The 17,994-nt window shown below is 34.9% G+C and overlaps 1 protein-coding gene across 5 annotated transcripts in view; it reads left to right on the forward strand.

Annotated features, from left to right (window-relative positions):
• MTA3 (metastasis associated 1 family member 3) overlaps positions 1-17,994 on the forward strand; it is a 136,307-nt gene that overhangs the window by 33,296 nt on the left and 85,017 nt on the right. For all 5 annotated transcript variants that reach the window (XM_051615932.1, XM_051615937.1, XM_051615933.1 and 2 more), the window contains exons 5-6: positions 3,083-3,146; positions 4,307-4,424. In XM_051615932.1, the coding sequence (XP_051471892.1) occupies positions 3,083-3,146; positions 4,307-4,424 (182 nt within the window). The remainder of the gene's footprint in view (positions 1-3,082; positions 3,147-4,306; positions 4,425-17,994) is intronic.

A 17,994-nucleotide genomic window follows, 5' to 3' on the forward strand; every position in this document is an offset into this window, starting at 1 on the left:
TGATGTCATCTTTTATTGCAAGACCACTAAATTTCTTTTTAGTGCTGACTGGTTTAATATTATAAGAAGTTTGTTGGTATTGTTTCAGCTCTATGAAAGAGCTTTTTTATTTGTGACCAGTTTAAATATGTAGCACAACTAAAAGCAGAATGGATTCTGAATGGACGATTTAGTCTCATCAGAATTAAATTGTAATTGAAGACATAAAAGCTACCTTATTTTTTTTTGTTTGCAGTTACTTGCTGAGGTAGCTGAAGCTTTCCATCAACAAGATAAATTTTGCTGAATTCTGTAGGAAGTAAAAATTATTTTTCTGAATATCTTTTATTTTAGAAAAAGATCAAAACCAGTTTATAATATTAATGTTACTAAGACTGGTGCTATTTACTAGTAATTCACCCTGTTAATACCTGTTAATTCAAGAATGCTGCTTGGTGGAGGAGTATAGCTTAAATCAGAGACTCAAAGTCAGATAAGAGATAGAAGGTTTCATATATAAATAAATATTAGACAACTCTCCAATTTTAATTTTTTATTTATTTTTTTTTCATTTCACAGAAGTTTGTTATTTCTTTGCGATTTTTACCTTAGTTTGGTTATTTTTGGTCACATACCAGGAGATTCTGCCAATAGGGCAATGAAGCTATGGCATAATACTTTACCAGTCTAAATAATACTCAAAACTTTCAGAAATCCTGGAGTCTTTGCAAAGAGGGTATAATTATATTTTGGTTTGTAACTGATTTTTACAATCTCCTAAATACATTGTATATTCTCTTTCACTTTGTCTCTGTTGGTAGCTAGCCTTCCCCCCCCACACTTCTTTTTTTTTTTCCTTCTAAACTGTCTAGGTTAGAATAGTCAGATTTTATCCTGCTACATTGATTCTTTGATATAGCTCCATCCATCCCAATTATATGAAATGATGTAGAAAAAATTAAAAACGAAGTCACAGAACACTGAGGAGAATATTTATTTAAATCCTGAGAAGCTGAGTTTTCAGATATATGCCTAAAAGACAGAACTCTGAAGTCTTGTCATAATGTGGTTTAAACCACATTAACTTTCTCTCTTTGATTCTTGGTATTGGAATAAAGGATGAAAAGTGCAGTAGTGGTTGGAGAATATTTAGGGATGTATCATTGCAAATCTGTATTCACTGAAGTTATTTCCTAAGCACCCATGACTGAGAGATGCCAGAGACAATATACTGAGCTAGATGCTTGTTTAAACCCAGTAGACCATTTACAATAGGCTCAGAGGTTTTTTCCTCTGATGGAAAAAAAGAGAGGAAACAATAAGCAGTAGGCTTTTAAGTATTTGGTAAAGATTCTAAAGTGTTTGTAGTTAGTATGGAAGCTTTCCAGATTATAGGAATTGGTTTTTTACACTGCCAGCAATAAAATATTAAGGTCAGTCAATAAAATACTCTTGGAGTCACTATGACAGTGAAGAAATGCCTCTGCAATAATTGGAATTAAGTAAGGGTGGGCTGTAATGGAGAGAGAGCATACTAGAGCCATATGGAATAGATGCAAGCTGGAAAGGTAAACACCTCTTTAGCCTTTAACACACCCACACACACCCACACACACCAAATCTTTTAAAATAAAGTTGACAAACTGACTCAATGGTATGATGCAATTAATTTTTAGAAGCAAATGTTCTAGGCTTATCAAGGCAAAAAGCTTCAAAAGCATTCTAAGACATGGTTGCGTGTAAAGAAGGTTTCCTGCTTCTCTGCTGCAGCAATCTTTTCCTCTGCTGTTGTGAATGGGGCTCAGATTTTTTTTTTTTTCTCTTCCCACTGTTTTTCTTTGGTGGTGTGGTTCTCCTGACAAATATGGGGATGAAGAGACATTCAGGAGGTCATAAACTGCAGACTTAATGCATGGTTAAGCCTGATATCCTTTGGTGTGCCTTGGTAATGAGTAAGACAGTAACTGGGTATGTTCACTCAATAATCAGCTGTTAACAATTGTTGTCTAATGCTTTATGATTGAGCTCAAATGAAATGAACAGTGCTTTTTTACAACAACTGCTTTGATGTTATCTTAAAATTAAGGATGTCTTTGCAAACAATTATCTTTTCTGTATTTGTATGCTGGTCTGTTCTATGGGAGGAGGGTGTTCTGGGCAGGGGTCCTTATAGCCATGTGTATCAGGCCACTGGAACCTCCTGGTAAATACTGACTAAATTCATAGAAATGGAAAGAAACTTCAGTGCATGAAGTACAAGGTGATGATAAATATATATGATTATAAAAAATGGTAGTTAGGTTGAAAATTGTAGCATAAAAATGCCAGTTGCTAGCAAGGTGATTCAGCATGCTTAACATTTTTCATCCACATCTATGTGTTTCTTTAAAATACCATTTGTTAAAAATAATTCTGCAGAGAAGTTGGAGGCAGAAGAATTTGAGGTCAAAGGAATGTTGGGGGAAAAAGGGATGAGATAGAGGAGAGAAAAAAGGTAAGGGTATTGGGGTCAAACTTCCACCTAGTTATCTACATGGGCAGATCTGTATCACTGCTGAGCCATGGGAAGCTTTCTACTGGCAGCCTGCACAAAAATGTGGTAGTTAGTGGTTTAGAGGAATTGAATACAACTCCATAATTAATTATTAGAAATAATTCTTTTTATGAAATAAGAGTATTTACCAGGCCATTGGCAAAACCTTACATTGTTTCTAGTTTGGATTATTTATTTTCAAATTGGGTGCTGAATTTACTGGAGGTGAGTCACTAGGAGGTGATGTTCCATTCATCCAGGCCTTTTTGTTAATTGTATGTGTATTTATGGTTTGCTGGGCTCTTCTTCCTTCATTGCTTCTCTTATTTGTGAAACTGTTTCCCAGTTCTGCAGAATTCTTATGTATTTGAGTGCTTGGGTCAGTACAGCCATTCATTTCATTGCTTTGATGTTAATTTTGGTATCTTAAAAGTGTGGTGAAGTACATTTTGCTATGTTACTAAAGTAGAAGTTTATAAAGTGTCTAGATAATTTTCTCATAAATAATTTTTTACTTCAAAAAAATCTGAACTTTTTACAAAGTGCCAATTCTTCCTTATGTTTGTGTAGGGGAAAATGCAGTGTTGCACTTCTCAATGAGACCGAGTCTGTGCTGTCATATCTGGAGAAAGAGGTAAGACGTGACTTTTGTTTGGGTGAATACTGGGATGGGTGTATGCTTTTTTTATGGCTGTATCTTTAATAACTGGGAAAGTAATACTTTTAAAATCCTTTATTGAATGATAAATTATAAAAATTATGTTACCGACAATGCTAATTTTAAGTATGTTACTGGATAAATACTTAATTTACACTCTTAAATTTCCATTTTGAGTATGTTGTATTTAGAAAATAATTAATTTCAAGTAATTCATATGATATCTTACAAAAGAAAAATATAGAGACTTTTTCCCTCTAGTGTGGGTATTTAAGGGGGAATCCAAGTGCCTTTTTTTCCTTTTCCCCCTGCCCCCCCCAAGGTGTTCTAGGAAGAACAATCTTCTGTAGTCTAAGAACAGAGAGAGCAAGAGGTTCCTTTAGAGGGGAACTTATTATAGGAGTTCAATTTTAAGGGCTCTAAATGAATGTATGAAAAGTATCTCCTTACATTCCATTTTCTGTGGAAGGAGCTTAGGGCGCTTAGCCTTACCAGAAGGGAAGAAAATTCCCCAAGAATTAGAAAGATCATTGTATTGCAAAATACCTTTCGGAATAACCATATTTTTCTTCCAGAGTGTCTTAATTTAACATCAGGCAGACAGTGGTTTTTAGGTGAAATTAGCATGTTGGGTTTTTAAATTTCTACACCAAACCCACTGATGATCAGTAAAAATGTTTCTGAAAAGAGGATTTGCCCTATGCTTCAAGTGACTGTGCCACATATGAAAATACTTTTTTTTTTTTGCGTAAGCCTTTTTCAGACACTGATGGCTTTTTATGCTTTTTGAAACTAATTTATAATACAAAGCCAGTATGGTAGAGTTATTTAGGAAAAGAAACATAGGAAATTCCAAAAGCAGTTAATTCTTTATAAATCTGTTGATATTTTTTTGTGTCTATGAGTCTTTTTGTTATTGCTCTGTTCTGAAATAACTCTTAGTCATGAGGGAAACTTCAATTAGCTGTTTAAAAGTATTCATGAAACATCTGCATAATTGGAAATGTACCAAATCTGTGCTCTGTAAAAGTCTGCAAAGGAGGTTACTTTAATAATTACCAAATGGAAGGTGATGTAGATTTACAAAACTAATTTTAAAAATCATTATGCTGTCACAAATGTGTGTTCTTTTTTAGGATACTTTTTTTTATTCATTGGTGTATGATCCATCACTGAAAACGCTTTTAGCAGACAAGGGAGAAATCAGAGTGGGACCTAGATATCAAGCAGATGTGCCAGACATGCTTGCAGAAGGTAAATAGATGGTCTTTGATTGGTAAAAAAAAAGAATAATTCTTATCTTGCATTATTACTTATGCAGACTTTCTGAACTAAGCTAATCATCATAGTCAGAGAAAGTAAAATAGTAGGTCTTAGAAGATTAACAAATATTAGTAGATATGAAGAAAGAAAGGATACTTTAATAGCTGTTGACATTCATTTCAAGGTTGTGCGTAGCACAATTTAGGCATTCAGTGTTTAAGTGTACCTTCCAGTTAGTTCTTTGATATAGGCCTCGTGGAAGAATGCTGAGGACAAGCCTATTTTGTAGAATAATAACATTATAGCAAAATAAGTGAAAAATGTATTTTTGTCGCTTCTAAAACAGGCTCTCTGTAAAGAACGTGTCTTTGTGTCGTCTTATTTTAAAATACTAGCTTCTGTCAAAGCATCCTGTCTGTTTTGTAGCAGAACCAAAACAAATGTTTTAAGCCTTGGCCTATCTTTAAAATCACTGGTATTTTTAAGTTTAATTTTATTTATAATCTAGCACAACTACCTGTGCCTTAGTCTTTTGCTAGGTAGGAACTTTATTATTTTAAACTAAATTTCAAGTAGAATATTTATGTAGCGTTTGGATGTTATTTAAGAAGCTGTCTTGTTATGTTTGCAATTACACTTAGTAAATTTTAAAATTAGCTGATTTTGTCGGTGAAGTGTACACTCTGCATTAAGTGCTAACAAAGGAAGAAGTTTCTTGAGAGGTATCTAGACATAGATACTATTTTCAAGAATCTTGGTATTTATTCCTTAGTAAGAAACATTTACGGGACAGGAATACTAGTGGCACTAAATCAAAGGAGTTCTGAATGCTCTTTGTATCCTTAAAAGGTGTGTTTTCCATCCATCATGGGCACTTTTTGTTCTGTCATACTTTTTCTTTTTGTACAAACCAAGTATTACTTCTATGAAACTTATTTAATGAGCTGTATAAAGCAAGAATGATTGGATTTCTGGCAAGTTGCAGGTTTTATTTTACAATGGATGCTCTTTGGCAGCTCACCTGCATTATTATTCTGACTCTTCTTTTAATAACCAGAAACAAACTGTAGGAAGTCTTCTCCAGATTTGTTTATAAGGCTTACAGACTTATTTCAAACAAGTTTGTGATTATAGTATGATACAGTGCTATTCTTGCTGTAGAATGTTCCTGTCATTGGGAAATGCAGACATTCATATGCCCAAGAGGAAAGTTATCTCAAGGAAAATTACTGTCTTAATGTGTGTATCAAGTAGCCAGGAAGTATTGATATGCTTCTGAAGTACCTGGTTGAATTATTAGCTTTTCAGGATGATCTGGGGTTGTCTGCCAAAGTCTTTTTCTACTGAATTCTGCTACTTAAATTACTAAAGGCAGAGCCTAATTATGCAATAGTGAATGGTACATAAAAAGTAAATGTTTTTCCCATGACAATTTCACTTAATTTTTTTCTAAAATTAAATTCTGTGTTTACTAAAGCTCAAGTTAGTTACTAAGCTCTTTGGGAGCTGAACTTCCTGAGCAAATTCCTTGTTTCAGTTAAATGAGTAGATGATAATTCTCTTACGTCATGAAGACAGAATTTCACTGTATGTTACTGTCTTTTATTTCTCGTTCCCCATTAATGCTCAAAGTGCAATAAGTGATGCAGTCCTTTTGCTGTCTTTAGTAGGCGATAACGCTCCATTATTGATTAAGGTTCAGAAGCACCAAGTTGTCTAGAAACCAAAGTGGTGGTATAAGAACTGCTTTGGCTGTTTAGTTGGTGTAATCTGCCCTTATTTCCAGCGGATGGTAGAAAGAAGAGTTTGGTTTTAGGAGGATAAATTTATTGGAATTACTGTAGTTTTGACTGATTGCTATCTAAAACTTTCTGTAGCCTTCTGACCTCCAAGGAAAAGAAAAAGATGATTCAGCTGTTAACGTGTCCTTTATGTAAGCTGACATCCTGAAAGTTAATCCATTCACTGTCCATTTCCTTCATGAAAACAAATTAAATAGAATAAAATAGATATGTTTGGGATATAGGAGATTCTGTGAAGATTTCTGAATCTTGAAATTAATTTTTCACACAGTATTTTTAAGGGTCGCAAATGATGTGTGCATCCAAATTATTCTGCCATAATGTATGACTCTAAAACTAAAACTCTAGAGAAGTCACCTTAAATTAAAATAATTCAGCCATCTTCAAGTTAATTAGGGATCATTTGAGAAAAATAAGTTTTATGCCATCTAATAATAGTATTGTATAATAAAATAGCATTGATAACTTTATTCACATGGAAACTTTCATTTACATTGTCATGTGGATTTTAACGTAAAGGAAGTATATCTTTTTGAAGGCTGTTGATAGGCATATTTTGTGTTTACAGAAAATCATCAAATCAATTAAAAATATATTTATTTAGAAAAATCAGAGATTCACATACCATCACTTTTTATTATTTTAAAACTTACTGGCATATAAATCCAATTCAAAAGACTGAAAACATGCCAGTTCAGTTTAGCTTTCAGAAGACCAATCACAAAGTGGCTGAAAAGTGAAAAAGTTCTTTGAACTGTGAAAGCCCTTTCTCATCTTCTATAAACATGAAATATTTTCTATGAAAATATACTTAAGTGTTGTAGTAATTCAAATTGCTTGCATTTTCTCTATACTGTGATAATTTACATCACAGCTGAACGGACTACTGTCCTTTTTAGTGTTTATTGGAGAACTATATGCATTTATATTTTTATTTGAGGGAGCAGGTTTATATTTTTCTCTCTTAGTGTTACCCTTTTTGTATCCTTGGATAGAACATACTCCAAAACTTGCTTTCCATAGTTTAGGACAAACTTTGGGTAATACAGCATACCTTCTCCCTGCCATCCTGCTCTATGAGTGAACCGGGTAACATTATATATCTCTGTAATTTTAGAAATGAAAATAATGTATTCTTTTTAGAAAACTAAATGGTTTCTTAAAATCAAGATACATAATGAAGTATTACAGATCTAACTGTAATATAACTCTACATCTGGTAGTGTGTCTCAGTCACAAGGACAGTTTTCTTCCTTTGCGACTTGAGATTTGACTTTAGTTTTGTTCTAGCTGACAGGAGAATTACAGCGTATGAAGGTATGCTCATTCATATATTTCATAAAGGTATGACATTTACTGGGGGATGAAGAGGCTGAGGAAGCAGCTATAAGGGAAAAGCCCTGGGGTGCTGGCAGGCAGCAAGAAGATGTAAGCCAGTACTGTGGCCTGGTAGCGGAGGAAGCTAACTGCATTCTGGGCTGTGTCACCTGGCACATAGCCAGTAGATAAAGGAAAGTGATCATTCACCTTGACTGAGCACTCATCAGATAGTCTCTAAGTACTGTACTGCATCCAGGTTTGGGTCCCCCAATATGGGAAAGTTAGTAATAATCTGAAGGAAGTTCAGTGGAGACTGTCACACTTGCTGGGGATAGAGCACTTGCCCTGCAAGGTTAGGCTGGAGGAACTGTGCATGTTCAACCTGGAGAAGAGGTGGCTTCAAAGAAGGGGCCAATAGCAGCCCCCACAGTGACTGGGAGAGAGTTGTTGACAAGACAAGCAGGTGCTTGACAGTGGAGGGTGAGATAGAACAAACTTAACTTGAATTGAAAGGTTCAGAATGGCCCTGAGGAGAAATTTTTTCCCCATGAGGATGGTAAGGTGGTGGAGCACAATCAGGGAGATTGTGTCTTCTCTGTCCTTAGAGATCTTCAAGTGGATAGAGCTCTGACTGACCTCACAGCTGAGTCTGCTTTGAGGAAAAGGTTGAACTAGAGACCTCCTGAGGTTGCTTCCAATTTGAATGGATCCTGCTGTGATACTCCAGCTTAACTGCTTACTGATGAGATTTAGCCCACAGTCTTCTGCCTTTTATCCTGAGGAAGTGCTTCTTTATCTGTTGAGAAATAGTTGTGGCTGGAAGTCTAACTCTTACTAAACAAGCATGTGAGTGAACAGTTATTTAATCAAAGGACCTATGCTTCATATATGATCTTAGGCCACATCTTCTGTGCTTACCTATATTTTTCACTCGGAGAAGCTGCAAGAGAAACCCTCAAACTGCTACTTGGTCACCTTTCCTATAGTGATGATGCTAGGTAGTAATAACTTTTTTGATGTGTTCCATTGTTGCTATTAGCATGTGCAGTTTCACCTGACTTGCCCATAAATGCTTGAGAAAAAATGTTGAGCTTTTAGCAGCTTTTCAGTCTGAAAATAAAATAAACTCCCAAAGATTAGGAAGTGCAAACACCAATATTAAGCTAACAGCACTGATACCTACCAAAAAGTCTTCAATATAATTGGATTATAATACTGCAGTATAAGAAAATGTGTAACATACGCATATTATGATTCGGTTAACAGAGCAAATACTAAACTTTAAAAATTTTCTTCTCCTCTTAGAAAAACATGAGTTAACTTCTGAGATTTACCACAAAACCACCAGCCAGAAAGTAGATTGTAGAGGGAGTTAAACTGAATTTTTCTACCTGTCTTAAGTTGGTCAGGTGGTTTTGAAGGGTGTCTTTGGGCACACAGTTTCTCAGCCTGTGTTATCCGGGGCAGCGTCACAGCGGTAGCTGTTCGCAACTAGCAGCGTGCACACGTTTATCTGAACAGCAGAGAGTGCCTGCTAAGAATGTTTTAATGCTAATTAATTGCCTGTGTACAGCAGCATCTCCTGTCAGCTCATCTGGCTCTGCCCACAGTGCCTGCTGTAATGATGCTGAATGCTGAGCAAATGTGGAGATAGAGATCACTCTGCAAAACAAGGGCATGTCAGAGGGGGAAATGTGATAATGGATGCATGAAGGGTTAGGGTTGCTTCACAGTTGGTGGGAAATGAGATTTTAGTCTCTGTGCAGAGGTATATAGAAGGAGACAAGCATCAGGAGGCTGACAGGTGTGATGGGGAATAATGTGGTTTAAAGGTTTATGTAAAGAACTGCTGCTAGTATTTAGTACTGCTAACCCTGACTGAGTGCTCCCACCAGTAATGGTGAACTGCAAATCCCTGTTTTAATTAGCCTTGGGGTTGCTCTTGGTCACTGTTAGGGGATGTCTTATGTACTGCTGCATGGATTTTTTTTCTCATGCTAATAGTCCCCTCCCAGCTGCACTACTGTTCCTATCCCAGTGCTTCTTATCTCTTGTATTTAGTTTTTAAAGCAAACACTGTGTTATTGGAAAATTCTTTATGGCACAGTAATCTGACATGGATAGGTACTGTGTGGCCATTTCAAGCAGTACAAAGAGTTTGGATCTGCAGGGAAGAGGACTGCCCCCTTTACTAAGTCAGAGAGAGAGGAAGTGGAATTAGTCTCTGTAATGGAGGAAGAAGTAGCCTGAAGGAAAGACATTCTGTTCAAACCTTTTTTTTTTGTCCTTTTTAATAAAATTATAAACGATATTCAAATTTTCTGTATAAAGAGTTCCTGTTGCACATCTGACAATACCCAGAGAGTGCCTAGAAATAGTGCTTGCTGTGCAGCTGGTTGTGTTTCTTCAAGGCAAGGCATTTTAGAATTAATGGAGTCCCAAGTAGCTGAGTGCTTCACAGGAAGAAGGGGAGGAGTGGAGGAAATTCAAGCTGTAAATTTAGGGTGACATTCGGATAACTTGTATCCAAGACTTATAAAACTTTTCTCTGTTTTGAAAAAGAATGATTCCTTTAGAGGTATTTCCTAATGTTTTCTCTGTTATTGCTGCTTCTAACTGCAGCTCAGTTAGGAGAGTGTGTTGCTTTTAATAGACTAGGCATACCAGACAGAAACTACTGAACTCAGAGTTCAAGCCTGTTAATGTTTGGGAATAATGGAATTTTGGGATTTTAAGTTTAAAAATTATTACAACTAAAGAGGCAAATAAGGAAGTCATCTATCTATTGTTTGGCATTTTTTTAGTGTCATGAAAGTATAGGATGTGTAGATTTATTGTATTTATTTTCTGGTTCCCTAAATGCTTTCCCATATACACTAACATTATCATTTGTTAAATGAAAAATGTGTTTTAGAATAGTGGAACCCAGCTGTAATCTCATGAGGAGAGATCTGTTCTGTTACTTTATGGTGTATAATACTGCCATTTCTTGGAAGAACCACTGCTGAATTTGAAAATCACTCGTACTAGCTGGAGATCTGGAGGAGTTGTTTGAATGGCATAACTCATTTTCTTGTCAAAAGTCTTTGTGCTAGATTATCTCTGTTGGAGTTTGATGTAGTTGCAATGATTTTGTTCTGTTGTGAGAAGATAAAAATCAGGCAATATGAAATATTTTTGTAATATTCTGTATTCTAATATTTAAGTATTAAAAATTGGAGAGCCATGGAACTGTTAGACTCTGAAGACGTAACGTGTAGCTATGACAAGTGTCTGACAAGGTAAAGCAATGTAGTGTCTTAGTGTCCTATTAATTTTAAGAAAATGTAGTCTCTAATTTTTGCTAAATAATCAGTCTGATTATAACTGTTGGACACATTCGGACAAAAGGCAGTTCTTAGAAGACAAAAGCTCAGTAAATATTGCCTCTTTTTTTCCCCTGAGTTTAGTATTTCACAAATAATGTGTGTCTAGCCTTTTGTTTTTAGCTGGCTTTAAGAAATCATGAGGGCTGATGATTTTGAGGCTATGTCATCCTGAAGTAGTCAGTGTTTCCTTTGTGAATGAACCGAATTGCAATTGCAAGAATGAATCTGTGGATTTAGTTTAAACACAGTTTTTTAGGTGCAGTCATCAAAGAAAGAATTGCTTTTCCTGTGCATGCAGAAAGTGACAACAGTAGCAGCTTTAGGCTCTTCGATGAGCTGTGTGTTGGCATGCAAGGAAGAGGTTTTCATGGAAATTGCTGTCAACTGTGAAGTAGTTTTTGGATAGGGTGGAGGAACTCATTTGGGTAGTAGCTTGTGCACCTGTTTTGTTCTACACACAGCAGTTTGGGTGTCCGTAGCCTTTTGTCTAAAACCAGATTTTCAGTCAACTCAAGATGACATCACTGGGATCTAGGCAGCAGAAAGCAAAGCTCAAGTTCTGGTACCAGAACTACCTTCAGGAGCAAATATAAAAGGAAATGTTTATGCTAAATTTACATTTGCTTAAGAAGATGCCTAGGAACCTTGTAGAAATCTGTTGCACCAAGTTTAGTGTGAAATACATTGAAGCTTCAAAGTTGTCAGAAAATGTTGACAGCAGCAAAATATTTATAATTTGAAAATATCAGTCAGAATATGCTGGAAAATTTGACTAAAAAATGATGGCATTGTATTCTAATACAGTTTCCAGAAGGTATGCTTGGAAAAAAGATACAGAAAGCAGAGTCAGGAATTCCAACTTGGGGAAATTGCAATAGAATATGAGACAGAAAAGGTGTGGTGGTGCTAACCCTTATGGTCAGAGTAGGAGCATGTTGCCTAGACTTGATTCATCTCAGCTGAAGGGGAATATATAGATCAGAGGAAGTTTAAGGTTACATGAGATGAATCTTGACAAAGGTAATACACCAGAGTAAAACTCCTGTTTACGTATACTCAAATGGAGTTTCTGTTGATTGCACCTTTGACTTTGGTTTAACATGAAAAATTTTTCTATAATACCTTCTAAAAGAAGGAATTGTTTCTTGAGGTTTAGCAGATTTGAATATGGTAGTCGCTTGTCCAATTTGCAGATTTATTTTTTTTTGTTATTAAACTGACTGGAGTAAGTCTTTCATCATTAACTATAGAATACTCTTCATAATGTTGTTTGTGTCAAATTTTGGTAGGATTATAATGTCCTTTACATCAGTCTTGCCAGTCTCTTTACTAGGGAGCTTAGTGATTTATGTGCTGGGCAATTAAAAGCATGTTTACAGACCTTTTATCAGTGTTACTATAAATTAAATAAACAAAACACATGTAAATGGCCTCTTTGTGCCTGTTTTCTGTAAAGACTTCATCTGCTTCTGCCTAACCTAGCAGGTGCAAGGTAAATCTGTAGTTTAGCATTGCAGCCACATACACTACAGAAGCTCAATAAGGTGTTTGGGAGCGTTACACTTTAAAACAGTGTTTATGGAGTCTTTTCAGTAATGTTGTTTAAAAATATTTGTTGCCTCTCAGTACAATTTTTTGAGGTGTCAAGTGCATTTACAATTTTGATCAAACAAGCCAGTACATGGATGAAGTTGGTTCTTTTCTTACGTATTTACTTATGGTATTCTTCTATAATGTGGTAATGGAAATTTCTGAGCTTCACTTCTCAGATCATTCACAATGTCTGTGTTAGCAATTAAATGATAAAGCAGAAAAGTTGGAAACTTATAGTTTAGCAGTTACATCTTATAAAAACTATTGAACAGTTGAGGTGTGTTATTTGGATTGTTCTCTTTAGGGATTGTTGGATTGGTCTCTTTTTTTTTTTTTTTTTTTTTTTTCTCCTTATGCCCCAAATTGTGAAAGCATATCTACCTTTCTCAAGTTTGCTTTGTACTTGAAGAAAAGTCCGTAGGAGTTTTAGCCTTCACAACAAGAGAGCCACCAGTTCCTGCTGTCTTTAGCGTCTCGAGGAGACTTAGGCATGGTCTGTGCTACATAGTTGGTGTGGAAGGTGTCGTGCCTGATTGCTGTTGGAAAAATTTCTTTATTAGTAATATTTGTAGATCCTTGGTTGAGATTGTTCAGATACTAAGTTCTATCAGGTTGTCAGTCTTATCAAGGATACCATTATGTATTGTATTTTGTTCTTGTTATCCCAAATCACAGTGAGTGCTCAAATTGTATTTCAAGCAGCAGCATCTTAGGGTTTTCTGGACTTCACTGGGTTTTTTTTCGACCTTAGTAACTTTGCCTAAATGGACTTTACTGTAAGCTCACATTTTTGTTGGCTGTTTTACTGTAAGTCAGACTTTCTTTAAGGTTTATTCTGCAGAAGATGAAAAATAAATCAGAGGAAGGTGAAATGTATATTTTACACTTGAATAAATTGAAACACATTTCATCCTAGAAAAAAGTTATCTAAATTAAGTTTTGTTTAAATTTATGCAAATTAACAGCCCTATTTATCTTTAGAATACTACAGTCAAAGGGAATTTGCATATTCATAACATTAGGCTTATGTAAAAAGAAAAAATGCAGAATTAGAGATTTTAATTTAGTGGGGTTTTCTTAAGAATACAATGTCTGGGCATTGCAGTATCCCTCTTTGCCTAACAAGAACTTTCAGTAATGTTAATATTTATATGTAGTATAGTACTGTTGTTATTTATACACAAAAGTGTTTTCACTGTGCTTTCCTGAAAACTGTATTACCTTGTATTGTTACTTCAGGAATACAGAAAAACTGGTGCACTTCTCTGTGTTCAGACTGGAATAGGTACTAGACCACTGCAGTGTCTGCTAACCAAAAATTAATGTAGAATGGGGGTGAGGGGCAGGGAATCGTGGTGCAAGTCAAATTGTGCAGGTTTATTCACAGATATGAAAGGAGTACAAGAAGCCAATTACAAAATAAAAGGTGAATTTCGGGTATCTCTTCATTAGTTGAATACTTGTCCTTGCCTTTGAGCTGAAGGTGACCTTGTCATTTTATGCAATATATATATTATATATTTAGAATTGCCATAAAAAGTTAAATGGAAGGACTTTTATTATTTCATTTCTGTTACAGTGGGGATTCTACCTAAACGTGATTTAATATAAGGACTATAAAGTGAGGAATGGTATAATTTTAGGATATTATGCTTCCATGTTGTCTGATCTATGGAAGTTCCTTTTTGCATACTGCAGGGTTTTGGGAAAGAGGCAACCTTTTTTGTTCCTTCTTTCCAGTACTGGACATTCCCATAAGCCAGATGTTCTTGAGGCAGTGTTCTGGAGAAGTTTGTCATTACTGTGCGGTCATACTTTAGTTTATTCTAAGTCCAGTTAAAATTCTTGCTGTTTAGGAATTTAGAACATGATGAATTAAAACTCTTTTGAGTGCTTTGTGAGGTCTTGTCTCTTGGTCATGAGTACTGGATTTATAAGCACTGCAAGGCTGAGTGCTGGGAGAGCTCTTAAGGTCATTGGAGGCAGTTTTAATTCAAAAGGGATTTTTTGTGTGAAGAATGACTAGATTTGATGTTTTTTTTAATACACTAGTGCTTTAAAGGATAGGAAGTGACTTTTCTAAGCATGTTTTATTGGCTTGGCAAAAGCCCAGCAGCAGTTTAAATTGCTGTAGACAATGGGCACGCATCACCTGGTGCCTTTCATTTGTAGTCTCTATATGTGTAGTTTTTATAGTCTGTTTTGCATTTCCAGTCTCTGTACATGCATTATGTTCATAAATTGAGTTTTACCATAAGATTTGTGTAAATATGCAACTCATTGTCTGAATGACTGATTCAAATCTTGACTCTACAACTGTCAGGCAAGCTATTTATTCTGCAATATTATTCTGCAATTATTCTGCAATTAAAAGGTAAACAGGTAATTTTCTTTTTACCTACAGTTCTAAAATAATCTTTCTCATGTTATTGTAATCAGGTAAGTTATTTGCATCTCAGAGATTTATTTTTTTAATTTTTTTGAACTGCTTTCCTGGATTATTTTTTATTATCAGTACTGGTGGGAATCGCAAATAATTAAAAAATTAAAAATTAATAATAAAAACTCAATGTCTGGAGAACTTTTGTAGCGAGGATTGTGATTTCTGTTATTTAAGGCCAACAGTCAACTAGCTGTTTACCATGAATTCAGTTTATGCAGAATTGAACTCATTAATGTCAGTAGATAAAAGTTTGCTCATCTAGTTGAAAGATGTCTTTCCTCCTATACTTCATAAAAACTCCTTTTCTCAGTAGCAATTTTACATTTTGTAACCTGCTTTCTCAGTTAAACTGTGCATGTTCCCCCCCATCAGTTATTCGACAAAAGCTGTGTTATGTTTTGTAGTAATTAACCACTGTGTATGAATGTATAATTAATTTTATACAGAATAAATATGCTTGTTGTTTTAGAGGGGAAGTAACAAACTTTTCATTGAAGGAGAAATCTTAGATTTTACTTGAGACAGGAAGTTTGTTCATAGCTAGACAGTAAAAGAAAATGCAATGTGATGTTATTTTTCTCATCTGTAAATGAGAGAAAAGGTTTGCAGACATGCAGTACAAACAGCAACGTGCGGAAGTGGTTCATGAGTTGAAACATTGTTTTCAGTGATCAGTTGCCTATATTTACAATGTTATATAGCACATGAAGTTATGTTCAAAAAAAACATTTGGGATTACCTGCAGTTAGTATTCTAAATGTTCCCTCTAGTAATCTGATCCTGTATCTCAAATTCAGAATTTCATTGTATTGCACACTGAACTGGACTAAGGGAAACTAAGAACTGACAAGTACCTCTCTTTTACATCCTTGCAGTGCAACTAAGAGACTCCTGTTTTACAGTTATAAAACTGAAGCACAAAGATAAAGACACTGAATTTACTTCTTAAACATATGCCAAGCTTTAAAAATACAAGCATCTACAAATGCCAGCACATTTAGGTGCTTAGGTATCTAGTGAGTCTGGGTAATCAATGCATGAGTCAAAACTCCTGGCTGATTTCAAGAGATTGTATCAAGCCCTGAAAGAATTTCAGTAGTAGGAGGAACTCTACGGCACAAACTATTGGTCTGGTGTCCAAGTGCTGTCCGTGGATATGTCTTGCCTTCTTGCTGTGACCAAAAAATTGCAGCTATAGATTTTCTGGTCTATGTGATTAAGCATCCAGCAGCTGGTACCACTCTTTTGCATATCATGAAAGATGGATTTACTCAAAAAGCTGTTTATAAGTTTGGATTACTGTGACTGTTAAATTACTTTTTGAAAAGGAAAGTTAAAAAGTATTTTGAAAAACAGTGCAAATTATGCAAAATACAAAATTAAGACATAGCACCTGACAAGTGACGTCTCTAAAAACTGTCCTTCTAGCTATTTTTCAGTTTGATACTTTATCAACTGTTTGTCATTATAAGCGCAATTGGCATTGTTTCCCTGAAAACCATTTTTTTCAATTCCAACTTACATGGCTTACATAGATTTCATACTTCAATTTCTTAAAAGGATACAATATTGCAGCATTGTTATATATCTGTAAAATGAAATTAATTGCACCTTAAGAAAATGTTTGTATTGCAAGTTACTTTCTTCTAGTTTGATGTGTTATAAGAGGAACATAAAATTATGCTAAATCTAATGTACTAATTAGGTTGGGAGTACTTACTTGCAGGAAGTGAAGTCTGAAAGACTGACTGAGTAGATCTTTTAATTTCTTGTAATTCATCTTGATTGCATTCAGTTTAAAGTTGCATTTGGTTTAGTTTTGTAAAAAAATTTCTTACAGTTTGTGTCTGGGAGGCAGATAATGCTTTATTTTGTAACTGAACTGCAGAATTTAATTTTTTTAAAGATAAAAATAATGTTTTGCTTTTTATTTAAAAGTGAACCATGAGAAGTAAGGCATTGAATGATTGATGAAAAGAGAGCCAGGCTTATTTCTGACTATCTACTAATGTTTTCTGGTAAAATTAATCTTCAGGATTAAGCTATAATAAAATAAGTAGCACTCAAAATATATTAGATATACGAGTATGTCATGATGGCTTTTGAAAAAAAAACAATGTAGCAGTTCTTAAATGCTGTAATTGGTATGGTAGGGAGGAAAGGTAACATTTGTAAAACAGTAGGTGAGAACTTTCTCAGATGCAAGACTGAAAATATTACAAGTTTAACTCCTCCATTCCGTTTGAGTTGGCAGTGTAAGGGATTAATATTATGGCAATTTTGATGCTTGTTCAGTTTGAATGTCTTATAGTTCTGTGTCAAATTCAGCAGTGTAAAAGATAAATGTAGAAGGATTAACAGAAATTGTGTTGTAATCTTAAAGGGGTCTCCTGTGTTAAAAATCCTATGGTATAAGGCACAAGCATGATTAACGAAGGACAGACAGCTCAAATCCCAATTAAATGGGACTTTTTTTATAATTACTATTTTGGAAGAAGACCTGTTTATGTAATCCTGCTATACTGATTCTTTCAGCACATTCAAAGGAAGTCAACCAAGTTTTTATTGCTGAAATCAACTATTCAAATATTTCTACAGTATCAGTTGACTGCCTTCATGATTTGATCTGTTTGAGTTACTTTTTGTCCTGTTTAAGTGATAATATCCTGCTGTTTAATTGATAATATCCTGCCATTTAAGTGGAAAAGCAGGAATGAAGTGTTTTTTCTAAGTGCAGTTTCGCAGAGACCATGTATCTTCAAGAAACCTTTCTCTGCCATTGTTGTAGAAATATTAAATATTGAAAATATATGTGCTTGAAATATTTTGGTATCATCATTGGCTCATATCCTATTTAGTTCTACTGCCATTACAAGATACTGTTTGGCAGTATTTCAGATTTGACTTTATCAATAGTTACAACATTTTGCAGTAGTAATTGTTAATTTACCGCTAATTGAAGTAAGACGTAATATCGCAATTTCTTTCATATTTTTGCAAACTTGATTCAGGAGAGTGACATATTTGGGTTGGAT

Source organism: Apus apus, chromosome 3, assembly GCF_020740795.1.
Source record: "Apus apus isolate bApuApu2 chromosome 3, bApuApu2.pri.cur, whole genome shotgun sequence".
Lineage (NCBI taxonomy): Eukaryota > Metazoa > Chordata > Aves > Apodiformes > Apodidae > Apus > Apus apus.